This window comes from Bolinopsis microptera, chromosome 9 (assembly GCF_026151205.1).
Source record: "Bolinopsis microptera isolate Bmic1 chromosome 9, MBARI_Bmic_1.0, whole genome shotgun sequence".
Taxonomy (NCBI): domain Eukaryota; kingdom Metazoa; phylum Ctenophora; class Tentaculata; order Lobata; family Bolinopsidae; genus Bolinopsis; species Bolinopsis microptera.
The window spans coordinates 12,821,749-12,834,684 of record NC_087080.1 but is presented as its reverse complement, the minus strand read 5'-3'; the positions used below and the strand labels follow the sequence as shown (position 1 = coordinate 12,834,684).

Here is a 12,936-nt window from a genome sequence, read left to right as displayed (position 1 = left end):
CCAAGTTGGGGTTTAGAGCTGGGTGGTTGGATAATTTTCGAGTTTTCTTGAGAAATTAACTGAGCCGTATTGTCCTTGAACAATGAACGGGTGTTATTTTTTTAACGTTTGATTTGCTTTTGTCGTAGAAATGAATCCCCTATGGATACTATCATATTAGTGATATGCCTTTACAATACACTATGTTTATTGTTTATGTACACAATGTACTGATCTGCAGTGTAGAGGAAACTGCTGACTGCCGAGGGATTGCCTCTCTTTCCATTGAGGCCCCTGAGATGGCATAGTATAAGCATACAGTGACAAGTCTTCAGTTGTTCCTATGAACACTGATACAGTAAAATGTTCCACAGATACATGATCAGAGAAGAAGAGGAATCAGACCGGTTCAGATAAACAGAGATATTGACTCAGATAAAAGATAGATGTGGCGAGCTCTGATAACCTTCCCTTTGGTTGTTCTACTTTTCCCAACCACCCTTTCCCAGGCTTTCATTCAGGTATAATCGGGTGCACTTTGGCTTCAGGTGTTCAAAATTATGAAAAATAGATATGTGCTGTTTTTAGATTTTATTCATTCTTTAGTTTACACCTTTTTGGATAATTTTAAATAACTTTCTTGGCAGGAATCCAACACTGATAGGGAAATAAACGTAATAAGTATAGATTTATTGAGTTAACTTGCCTTGAATTTTTATTCCTACTTTGATTAATCTAATTTAAATTTTAGTGAACGAGTGCATTTCTCTCTACTATTTTTGAACTGAACTTCTTTGCATCTTTATTTTTTCTTATCTTTTTTATTTGATTTTGAAGTGTGCTTCTTTTTGGTTTGCAAGGTGAATCATTTGGATTCATTTCGAGCAGAGTATGACAATTATTATTCATATCTGCACCTTTTGATGACAAGGATAACATTTTGGAGATTTCAGCGCATTTACTTCAGCATAAGAAGCCCATTAGCCGAGATAATTGAATGCTTCGTAAATTACAAAGATAAATTACCCCGTGTCTCATCATATCCAGTATCCGGACTGAATCTCCAAACATTCTCTAAAAGTCTCTAAACCGATTCTCTAAACTCCTCTCTAAACCTGCAAACCCCAGGTTCCCTGCCGGCAAACGTTTGAGGACTTCACAAAGAACTTTGACGTTGACTGTACGAGTCCGTGTGAGGTATTGTGTCACGGACGATGTCACGAGACTTACTCTGCTGAGACTATTACAGGTTGGTTCTCATTCATTACCCTGGGATTGTACCTCCGCCCTTTTAAATCAGGGTTTTGGGTACACTTTTCACTTTTGGGTCAAATTGTACTTTTGTTAGTTTTAATGCATCAAAACCGCTAGCAGTTGACTAAGTAACTAGTTACACAAGTGAATAGTAAGAAAGATAATGGTATGATTATAAAATTCCCAGGTTTCCTGTATTATACAGCCTCCACGCCAATTTGCTATGCAGCGCTGTTCCAAGGTACCACCGTCATCAAAATTGGGGGTTCTTTCGCTATACGAGCCAGTAAGTTGCACTTTAACTTTACACAAATTATAGCTTTATAGTTATTTTCCTTGTTCTACTATCCCTCTTCTTGAAACACGACTGAGCTGTGTTTATTCTCTACTATAACTCAGGTGGTGAGATGCCAGGATTTGTAAGTGGTACGAGTATGATGGGGGAGGAGGAGAGGTCACAGTCTTCTACCACACCTCAACCAGGCTGGTTTATTGAACCTTACGAGAGGTGAGATAATTAGCATAATTAATTAATTAATCAAATATTCATCATAATACCCGTTTGTAACTTTATAACCTCTATCTCCATAAATAGATCTAATGTACGAGTAACGACCCCACTTCCCACCTATCACCCGTCACAAAACAACCAGTCTATCTTAAAGGACCCTACCCCTGACAAGCTAACACCCCTCCCTCCGGCCCTCCTTCCCCGCAGAGTCAGGTTTATCCAGGAACCAGAGGACAATAACACCCCTCCCTCCCCAGAGTCAGGTTTATCCAGGAACCAGAGGACACTAACACCCCTCCCTCCCCAGAATCAGGTTTATCCAGGAACCAGAGGACACTAACACACCTCCCTCCCCAGAGTCAGGTTTATCCAGGAACCAGAGGACACTAACACCCCTCCCTCCCCAGAGTCAGGTTTATCCAGGAACCAGAGGACACTAACACCCCTCCCTCCCCAGAGTCAGGTTTATCCAGGAACCAGAGGACACTAACACCCCTCCCTCCCCAGAATCAGGTTTATCCAGGAACCAGAGGACACTAACACCCTCCCTCCCCAGAGTCAGGTTTATCCAGAAACCAGAGGACACTAACACCCCTCCCTTTCCGCAGAGTCAGGTTTATCCAGGAACCAGAGGACACTAACACCCCTCCCTCCCCAGAATCAGGTTTATCCAGGAACCAGAGGACACTAACACCCTCCCTCCCCAGAGTCAGGTTTATCCAGAAACCAGAGGACACTAACACCCCTCCCTTTCCGCAGAGTCAGGTTTATCCAGGAACCAGAGGACACTAACACCCCTCCCTCCCCAGAATCAGGTTTATCCAGGAACCAGAGGACACTAACACCCTCCCTCCCCAGAGTCAGGTTTATCCAGGAACCAGAGGACACTAACACCCTCCCTCCCCAGATTCAGGTTTATCCAGGAACCAGAGGACACTAACACCCCTCCCTCCCCAGAATCAGGTTTATCCAGGAACCAGAGGACACTAACACCCTCCCTCCCCAGAGTCAGGTTTATCCAGGAACCAGAGGACACTAACACCCCTCCCTCACAGAGTCAGGTTTATCCAGGAACCAGAGGACACGACAGTAAGACTGGGCAAGTACCTGACACTGACCTGCCAGGTTAACTCCAGATCACGGGCTCGTATCACGTGGTACAACAACGATAGGGAGGTCTCCTGGTCCACTACTGTCGACTGTGCCGGTCAGTCACATTCTGCTTACAGTCAAACTTGATCTTAATCTAATTTTATTACTTTTTAAAAGATCGAATTAGCTGTTGTAATCCTGATTTTCATACCACTAGTCCCTACCAGAGGTCTGTTTCACCTACCGTCAATTATTTCCAAACTCGGTGTAAACTAATTAACTAACTATATAATTATAACCTAGCTAAGTACTCCTCCAGGCGAGGTGTGTATGATCCAGCATGCGGAGAAGAGCCACGCTGGAACCTGGTGGTGTAAAGTAGACACAGAATACAGTGGCACTCTGGTCAGCAGACACGTGACCGTTACTGTGGCATATCTCAACACTACCTTCATCTACCAGCCTCGTGACTCTGCCAGGTATTTATCTGCCACGTATTTCAACACATTTCTTACTCTGAAAAGTCTAAATGGAGAACGATAACGTCTCCCATGAGTTATGACAATCACTTTCCCTGACAGAGCGTACTCTGGAGACAGTGGTTCTCTGAAAATGTTACCAGACTCACGCTGGCCCCTAGTCCTGCCCTGCTCTGTGGACAGTCAGCCCCCTGCTCTGATCACCTGGTATAAGAACAACAGACCCCTCTTGGAGAGACACGTCTTCCAGGTCCAGGACGGCAGCCTCTATTTCCTCAGTAAGTAGTTGAGACATCAGCTATATTTTATCAATGAATAGTTGAGACATCAAATGAGTTTTCTCAGTTATTAGCTATCTATTTGAGACATTTTGTCTGCGTGTCAAGTCCTAAGATAGTTAACATGTGGGTATTCAGCTGTGGATGATAAGGACAGTGGGAGTTACAAATGTTCAGCACTCAACACCGTGACAAACGAGACCGTTACTAGCAACACTAAACGCATACAGAGGGTTAGTACCGTTATTTGTGAAACATCACTCATTAAATTACTGATTTCTAACAACGTCACATTTATCAAACACGCGAAAAACAACGAAATATAAACGACGACTGCACCTATGAATGTAAACTATCCAGATAAGAATTAATTTATCTCATTTTAAATGCGACCAGTTATAAAATAATCCCTCTCATTTCACTTTTATCAAGATAAACTCTCCCTCACATAACTCCCTACAGGACATGCAAGCAACACGTCCTGGTCCGGTCCCCTCCTCCATCATATCCTCTATTGCTGCCAGCTCGGTCTACGCTAGTCCTGGAGATACGGTTAGTTGCCTGTTTTTATATACCTCTTCGACAGATACATAATGGAGTTGTTTCTTTTCTCTTCTTCTCGTTTACGACATTCCATTCTTTGCTATTTTTGTTTTGTCATCTTCTAATACAACAATGCAAGGACCCTAAACCCATGACTTGTCAGGTGACATTGAGATGTGTTGCTAAAGGTAACCCTATCCCCACCATATCATGGAATGTCCCTGGCCCTGTTGCCACTTCTGGACGCAACTCCTCCCCCTTCTTCGGCAGGAAATACATCATCACTAATGTTAGGAAGAGTGATACTGGAGAGTACAAGTGAGTCCGAGTTTCTAGAACTTAAAAATATGTCCTGGTACGAAATATTTCAAAATTTACGATTTATAATTACGAAACTTTTCTTCTCCTTTTCTTCACGGATAACCAGAACTTTAAATTGTTTCAGGTGCAGTGCTCTCAACGACAACGATTACATGATAGGTGCTTCCTTCATCTTCAAAGTGATAGTGGTGACTGCTCCAACTTTCTCTATTGTTCCTAGAGATCAGACAATCAGTCAGGGTAACTATGCAATCACAACCAAGCTTGTTTTACTTACTTACTTGTTATTGAAAAGGTCTTCTTGTCGGAGTGGCTTGCAGCACACAGTAACTCCTTTTTCGATGTATGAGACCTCTCCGATGTACCCTGTTTCTTTTTCGGGGTGAAAGCAAGTCTTCAGATGCGCCGCCGTGGGAATATGAGCGTACAATCGTAGTAAAACACAAAATCAGCACAATTACTGGTCACGTGGTGGTTTTTAACAAACTGCCACACTTCATCTCGTAATCTGCTGTTCCGTATTGGTATATCGGGTTTTAAGTTTTAAATCCTAACAGGAAATCAGAAATCTCAATGCTTGGCGAAACTACGTTTATTCTAAAAGTAGACGAGTAAAGTCTGCTTTTCATTAATCGTTGTATCTAAATTATAATATTATCCACCAGGAGACCAAGCTGTATTGAGTTGTGGTTTACAGAACAGGGGGTCTTTAGACTGGCTAAAAGACGGAACACAGGTCAACCTCAGTCCTTCTGTCCAGATGAACGGTGACAATCTTGTTATTGAGTGAGTACAAAACTTCTGGTCCAACTGCTCTGGGTTGGTGTAGGTTTTACAGCAACTATAAGAAATATCTTGATAAATCTAGGCAACCCTGGATTGAGTATTGAGTAATGGACATATTACATACATTCTTTATTTATAAACTGAATTAGCAAACATTTCAAATGCTGGAGTAGTTCGCCGTTTATTAGTCTCATGATGAAATACTGATAGTTGGATAATATCCGGTTGAAAGAGACAAGGGCAAATAAAACAGGAATTTAGGAATGTAGGCAAATTTTCGGTAAAAAAGTAAGTAAAGTATTAAAACTTGTTTAAATAATACTAATAACCGGATATCATCCAACTATTAGCAAACATTTGTCTTATAATTAAGCTAGACCCATAAAGCTAGACCCTTATAATTAAGCTAAACGGTAAATATAGTTTTAATATTTAAATATATGTATTATGTTTTATTACAACTAATTTCAGGGACGTATCAGCTGTGAATGTGGGGATGTACCAGTGTGTTACTGGGTATATGTTCGGAGATAACAGGTTGGTTATCTGAACACTATCATTCAATAGTAGTACAAAAGAAATAAACTGTGATGGTGCACTTATCTTTTCATAGATCCTCTGAATATATTTAGTTACTAGAACAACATTCTTACTTAACAACAGTTCAACAGCAGACTGTTAATATCCTAAATGATAAATACTGCACAGTAACTGCCTCAGGTATGTTCGACAGTCCAGTGCGTACCTGTCCGTGTGGTCTGAACCTAAAATAACGATTACAAACAAGGAGGACATGATCCACGAGGGTGGACAGTCTATTAGGATCAGGTGTACTGCCTCCGGGTACCCTTACCCTTATGTGACCTGGTTTAAGGATGGGATGCCGCTGGTGTTCGATGATAGGATTAGAATGGTGAGTGATGGATAACTTACAAAACTAGGACTAGGAGATTAGGAGCCATTTCAATTGATCCTTTTGATCAAACAGTACGGAACATTATTAATAAATCCAAACACGTATTTTGTACGAACTATACGTGTGTACTTAACATCATTCAATAACAAGATACGTATCTCAGATGGATATACAAAGTATCATGATAGATAACCTAGATGGTTTAGATTACGGTGATTACACGTGTGTTGCGCGCAACTCTCTAAACACTGCTAATCTTACTCGGACCCTCAATGTTATTGTTAAAGCTAAGGTTAGTTGCTGGACTGTATGTTATATTATCAAGTTTACTTTATCAGAACTATAGCATGTTAATAAGTTGAGAATGGGAAGCATGAATGAGATATTATCAAATTAGTTTCCAGATTTAATTCTATTTGGTCCAGTTAAAGTTACCTAATAGTTAATACTCTTTTCAAGTTGTGTTTTTTAATATAGAAATCACAATTATTCCCAGATCGTGAGTTTAGAAGCGTCTGATGAGAGGGGATATTATCTGTCCGGAGATAAGATACTGATCACTTGTGTAGCAGCGGGTTCAAAGGACCTTGACATTACCTGGAGTAAAGACAACGATCAAGATCTCGGAAGTGAGCATTAGTTTCTCAATCTTTTAAACTTTCACTTTCACTTTCAATTTCACTTTCACTTTCACTTTCACTTTCACTTAAATTCTCGTTTTCTGAATATTTTCGCCGTCTATCTTGTCTGATTCTTTATTACTTTATTACAATAAAAATCAACTGATAACATTTTAATTTTTTACATTCGAAATCATTACAAATTTACCCCTTATTTTAATATAGTGGAGCATCAAAATCTCTGCATCTGGTAATTTTTATGTAAAAAGCGAATTGACAAATCTAATTTTCATCTACAAATACTTTAATGACTTAAGTCCTGTTTCAATCAATATAAATTACTCCTCGGGTCTCTTTTTACTGAAGTCTGGAACATTCCATGACTTCAGTTTTTCACTCAAACGCCACAAACCTCTCAAAAGTTAGACATATTACCATCTCCATACATTACACAAGCCTGTACCACCTCATTCAGCTTCACTTCCAACTCGTTGAATTTACCCTCCCTCGTTCCCACTTCCATTTCAACGTAGGATAACTCGTTCTGCTGAGAGTTTCTCTCTCTCTCCGCCTTCTCCACTTCGAACTGAAATATCATGATGTAATTGAAACAATTTACAATTTCAAGGCATGTACTCTTATAAATTATCATAAACCTTCAAGTAGTACTACTGTAGTTATACTACTGTTAGTCCCATTTCTTAATTTGTTAAACCCGTGGGGGGGGGTTGCTTACTCCTTACCTCGAGGTCCATGTTAACTGTTTTCCTCCCAATGTTTTCCTCATAAGTTCTGTCTAACTCGCCCTCCAATAACCTTATCTTAGCTTCCAACGTCTTCTTATCTTTCTGTGTCTGCCGGTCGTCAAATTAATTTTACAAATTAAACTTTTACTGCATTTTGCACGAACGCTAGTATAGCACTGCAAATGTCTATAATTTAAAATCAATAGTGATAAGTGACCTTATTTTGTATTCTGCTGCGATTTGATGATTTTATGTTCCTACCGTTATGACTTTCTCTGAGGTTATTTTAAGTTCTAAGTGCAAATCATCTACTCTTTTTCTCGCTTTATCACGCTCCTTCATCAAGATTATCACTAAGCTTTTTACCCGTTCCATGCTGCTAAAACATCATTTTATTCTGTGCAATCTGTTTGAAATCACCCAAACCTATTATACGGTTAAGAACGAGCGGCAATAATGCAACAAAATAAACGCGTCATATTTTGGGGCCAGATCACACAACACTACTGCTAGTGCTTTAAGCTGAGTGATAGAAATGTTTGATAGAATCAATTGAAGCTAAATATGAATCGAGGAAGAAAATGTCAAGCGGTACTTAATGCAAGGGAAATTTGCAATGCTAGCATCTAGATTCTAGAACATACGGTCTATGTTTAGATAAATACTTTCCCCCACATTTCAAAATAAATACATACCGACAATGTAGTCAAATAAGTACCAAACAATCAGGAAATATCAGAAAACGTAGCTGGCAAACACAAAGCAGTTTAAAATGTTTTCTTTGCATTTTTAATGATTCCATAATATATGGTAGTACGTTTGCAAAGCTGGTTCAAGCCGAAACAAGGCGCAAGTCATGAGGCTTACGTCATGAGGCTTACGTCACTACATCTAGGCTGGTTCTGGTATATTTTCTAAAGGCAGGAGGAAACTTGTCGGCTTTAAAACTGTTATACAGACTACAGAGGGCCCGCAAACTACAAGCAAGTACAAATTCAGAAGTACACTGCACTTGTGCAGGGGTGCAGACAAGAGAGCAACACTGTGTGTTTTTGTTTTATCACAGAACTTTAGTTAGAAAAAACAGCTATCGAAAAGGCTGTCCAACTAGCAGTTTGAAAGTGGATGCATAGCTAAATACTCTAATCTAACAGCTAACAATCTGAGATACTTCCTAATTCGATTAAAAGTAGCAAAATACTTGCTTCGACAACAGTGCACCTCTCAACAGAAGGCATAACTAGTCGTAAAGCGGCGTACAGCAGTGCTTCAAAATACCCTTCCAACAAATAATACCATTTTTCTCGCCACCGACTGTACACTAAAACTCTAATAGGATTACTGGGTTTAACGTCATGTGTGTTGTGTATGTTGTTGTTTACAAGAAGTGTTGATAATTGTTTGTTATATATGCTGAACTGAATATGTCTGAAAAACCTGCATTGTTTGGGTGTTGAGTGAGCACTGAGCAAGTGGGTTGACTCTTAGGTGTTTTAACACTCCAGACGTATGGGAGTGAGGGAAATGCCACGGAGTTGTAGTACTTGATATGATGAGCTGAGAATTGAGAAGCACCAATTTAAGAAACCTTTAAGGGTCCCGACAGTTTATTAAGAAACTTCTGATGTGACGACGGGTAATTAACACACGGCTAAGACACAGCCAAGTCACAGTAGAAAGTGCTTAGTAATAGTCATACGGTAGACGTTTCATATACACTTCTAAGATTTTGGAGGGTAACAAAAGTAGTGAAAATATCCCGTTGAATGTCTCGTTCCACTTTAGATTTCTTAACGATTAACGTACGTGGTCCAATTTTGGGTCACGCAGACGAATGAAAAGGCAAAAATTATGCCACAGAATTCCTAATAAGCAGTAATATAGCATAACAAGGATTATTAAATTGATTGATAGATATATTAAAGGTCACTTAATTGAGAAACTTTTATTGGGGTTTCTTTAAGACACGCTAAATCAATTTCATGGAATTAGTTGGTCATTTAGCCCGAATTATAACCAATTATGCATAAGAAATCTCAACTAGACCCAAGTATTTTTGCTCTTTCTACAACTGAATATTAAACTCCTCCAACTTCTACAGCAGGTGTTGTGGTTAAAGAAGAGAATGATGTGGAGTTGTATGATTACGTGATCACGAGATCAGTTCTGGAGATACCCGTCTCATATGTTCACCACGAGGGCACCTACAGGTATTAGCTTCTAGTTTAAGGTATTAGCTTCTAGTTTAAAAGGGAATTAATTCTGGTGGCATTGTTGTTGAGTTTACTTCTTCACTATCTACCTAGTATTATTGTTACTAAGAGTAAGATATCAGCGAATCTCGTTAGTTTCACAATGTTATGAGGGCAGAAACTTGCTCTCATATCACCTAACATTGTAATCCTCCAGATGTTTGGCAAGGAACTATCTAGGTCGACACAACAAGGACCTGGCTATCAGAGTGTACCCTGAGGCTATACCTCCCCGACTAGAATCAGGTCAGATCTTCTAATAATTCAGGAACACTTGTTTTAGGATTTCGACCGTGTTTAATGTTCATTCAATTCAATACTATTAGTATTATTTTGAGGGTAAAATTCAGTGTTAACACAACCAATTTGCGCCATCAGTATCATGATAAGGTTGCAGAAAACCGGCACGTGAACTCTAATTTGTGGTCACGTGAAAATCATTTCCCTTCAAAGTTCTGAATTCATATCTTCAAATATCTGATGATAAACGGTAATCATTAATGTTTACTTAGGTCCTATAAACACGGTGATCAGTTTTGAGAACAACATGTTGGTTCAGTGCCAGTTTAGTGGTGCACCGCCTCCCTGGGTTACCTGGAGGAAGGACGGGCAGATAGTTCAGGTAACCAAACTCACTCTAGTGCTAAATCCTAACTATTATACTAACTAACTCTGGCAATAAACTCGTTTACTTCAACTGCAACTGTGTCTCTTTATTTTTTATGACTGTTTCTAAGAACGCTATAATCTTCATAACTGTGACATTTTTATCCGCCATTTAGTCTCACCATTATATCGATGAAAAATAGATACAATTGAATAATAAACAAATTATCTCATTCTCAGTCGATACCGAGTAGGATAGTTCTCTTCCCCTCCGAGGATGGTCTGACCTCCAACCTGATGATAACTGATGCTGTCAAGTCAGATAGCGGCAATTACAGTTGTGAGGGTAGCAACTCTGCTGGGTAAATATAAATTTGGTTTTATTTCGTTTTCTTATTTCGTTAAAACTTAACTTATGGCATGATTATCTGGATCATGAATATCTAAATGTTTAGTGATCAGCCGCACTGATCTTGGATTCTATTTCTACTGACAACCCTCGTTGCGTTTCATGCTTAGAAAATCCAACAAACCTTTGATTCTCAACCTTTTCCCTCTTCTCAGCTACACAGTAAAGGGGTTGCTGCCTATCCAAATACACTACTCCGATACCGGGGGAGTAAGGAACGGAACTAACTCCACCAGAGGACTCATATTCGCTCTACCTGTACTATTTCTCTGGTTACTATTCGTGTAACTTTGATATGGAGATTATCTGACCATATCAGAGACTTTTCCTTCATGTTACATGTTACTCGATGCAAAGACGAAGAAAGTTCAATAAAATCTGTAGTAGATCTCTGGCCAAGACCCAAGTTATGGGCCAGTTTCAATCCGTGAGAGGTGTAACAGAAACAGAGTGCTAAGCAGTAAGCAGGAGGATGTCTGTTGTCAAATCCGTCAGAAGATGTTAAGATTCGAAGTGCGCTCCAGTTTTGTGAGTTAGATGTCAGTATACGGATATGTTTATTCTGGACGCCCTGCTAGCTTATTTCATCGTTTGACTTTCAAATAGTGTATAATTTCACTAATTTGACGAGACTGTACTTGAACACAAGGAAATGTTTTTAAGAAGATAATGAACTGCATCTGCCTGTTCTTCACGTATTTCCAGCATTTTTTGTCGCACTGTGCAGTAACCATAAACAGTTTTAATTGTAGACCACAGTAAAATTCCTCACCCTGATGTTTATACTACTCAAATATGAAATTAGTGCATACTTGATACTGCACACAAATCAACAAGAGAGTGATCCTCTCAATAAAATTCATACGGATCAGTTACAATCTTATATGGTATGGATATAAACTATAAAGTAAATCTATTTGAATTATAGTTTGTCAATCTTTTGATGAATTACGAAATTACACTTTTTGTCACTGTAAAACGATTATTCTATGATTGGTAAACAAGCTGTAGAACGTTTAATTTGTCGCAGCAACGTATAAATATTTATTTTGTACTTTTTAAGATATTTATTTTATTTGTTGCAGTATTACTCTCTGTTCAATGTGGTTTCCCTTTCAATTCATTTTTAGTTAGATTAATGATTTTTTTGCTTTAGTTTGAATTTAAAACAATTGATATCGCAAAGACATAAGATAGAAATTAGTCATCAAAATTGCAAATGAAATTAGCAATTAGATTAGATCATATCACTAATAATAATAGTAAAAAACTGCACTTTTATTTAATTGTTGTCACAGAAGTCTAGTCTATAAATATTGTAATAGTAATACCATACTGAGAAATACCGGTGGTAAATGGTATGAAATACTAATAAGCATTATTATTACTATTAGCTAAAACTTTAATTCATCCTTACTGGAGGATCACTGCTAAGGGTATTTTAGCTTTCCTTGGGGCCCGGCTTCATGAACGAGTTTTTCGAGTGTTGTCCAATGATCGTGTCCAGTGTATGGGTTTTGCTTAAAATATTCTCCCGATCCTTTAAACGCTTCGTTCCTGATAATGCAAAATTTGAATTACGAATTGAGAGATTTCAATCCTTCGTAGCAATTGCGTAGCTCAGATTACACGGATATTCCGGACCGAACTCAGAACTGCAAAATTGACAGCGCAGCGAAAGCAGAAGGTATTATTTGCATTGCATCTACATGAGCGCGCGACATTATGCATATAATTCCAGATTCTGACTAGCATGAGTTGTATTGAATTGAGTTTAATATACACTACTTGGCCGCTACGAGCTGGAAATGATCTGCGTCGTCAATGAAAAGAAAACGTAACGTGTGCAGTGTGTAAAATGATACGCGCGTGGTCTGAATTTGACTTTTTGATCGAATGCAAATGCGAAATTGTAGGTTTACAACCTACCAGGACGCATCTGGAACATATATTTGACGAGTATCACCCGTTAAATGCGAAACACATACATATTGATATATTGTATATATATAAATAAATAGTTGTTGCTTGGTTTCCGCCAAAGAAAATGCTCGACTGTAGTTAAGTAAGAGCATTATAATTCCAACAATTGAAACAAATCAAATTGGCGGGCAAACGATCCGTTTCATAATATGTATAAAACA

General features: G+C 38.8%; 2 protein-coding genes across 4 annotated transcripts; one reads left to right on the top strand and one right to left on the bottom strand.

Moving 5' to 3' along the window:
* Nucleotides 1-357: 357 nt before the first annotated feature.
* Nucleotides 358-12,179, top strand: LOC134820319 (hemicentin-2-like). 3 transcript variants are annotated; one of them, XM_063830544.1, is made up of 22 exons: nucleotides 358-500; nucleotides 627-653; nucleotides 1,108-1,228; nucleotides 1,421-1,519; nucleotides 1,633-1,741; nucleotides 2,800-2,951; nucleotides 3,156-3,315; nucleotides 3,418-3,593; nucleotides 3,732-3,826; nucleotides 4,056-4,145; nucleotides 4,300-4,454; nucleotides 4,582-4,697; nucleotides 5,123-5,243; nucleotides 5,715-5,780; nucleotides 5,964-6,156; nucleotides 6,323-6,451; nucleotides 6,656-6,788; nucleotides 9,627-9,735; nucleotides 9,935-10,023; nucleotides 10,290-10,399; nucleotides 10,624-10,745; nucleotides 10,948-12,056. In XM_063830544.1, exons 1-22 carry the CDS (start codon nucleotides 426-428, stop codon nucleotides 11,078-11,080), a joined length of 2,580 nt encoding a protein of 859 aa, XP_063686614.1. In that variant the 5' UTR covers nucleotides 358-425; the 3' UTR covers nucleotides 11,081-12,056. The 3 variants fall into 3 exon arrangements, with proteins under 3 accessions (XP_063686614.1, XP_063686615.1, XP_063686616.1); XM_063830545.1 differs by having other exon boundaries at nucleotides 9,630-9,735; nucleotides 10,948-11,172; XM_063830546.1 differs by lacking the exon at nucleotides 627-653 and having other exon boundaries at nucleotides 10,948-12,179.
* LOC134821262 (uncharacterized) lies at nucleotides 6,994-7,904 on the bottom strand. The gene is made up of 3 exons (XM_063831975.1): nucleotides 7,787-7,904; nucleotides 7,523-7,633; nucleotides 6,994-7,365 (listed from the first exon to the last, which is right to left on the bottom strand). The coding sequence occupies exons 1-3, from the start codon at nucleotides 7,898-7,900 to the stop codon at nucleotides 7,195-7,197; spliced, it is 396 nt and encodes a 131-aa protein (XP_063688045.1). The 5' UTR covers nucleotides 7,901-7,904; the 3' UTR covers nucleotides 6,994-7,194.
* Nucleotides 12,180-12,936: the final 757 nt, after the last annotated feature.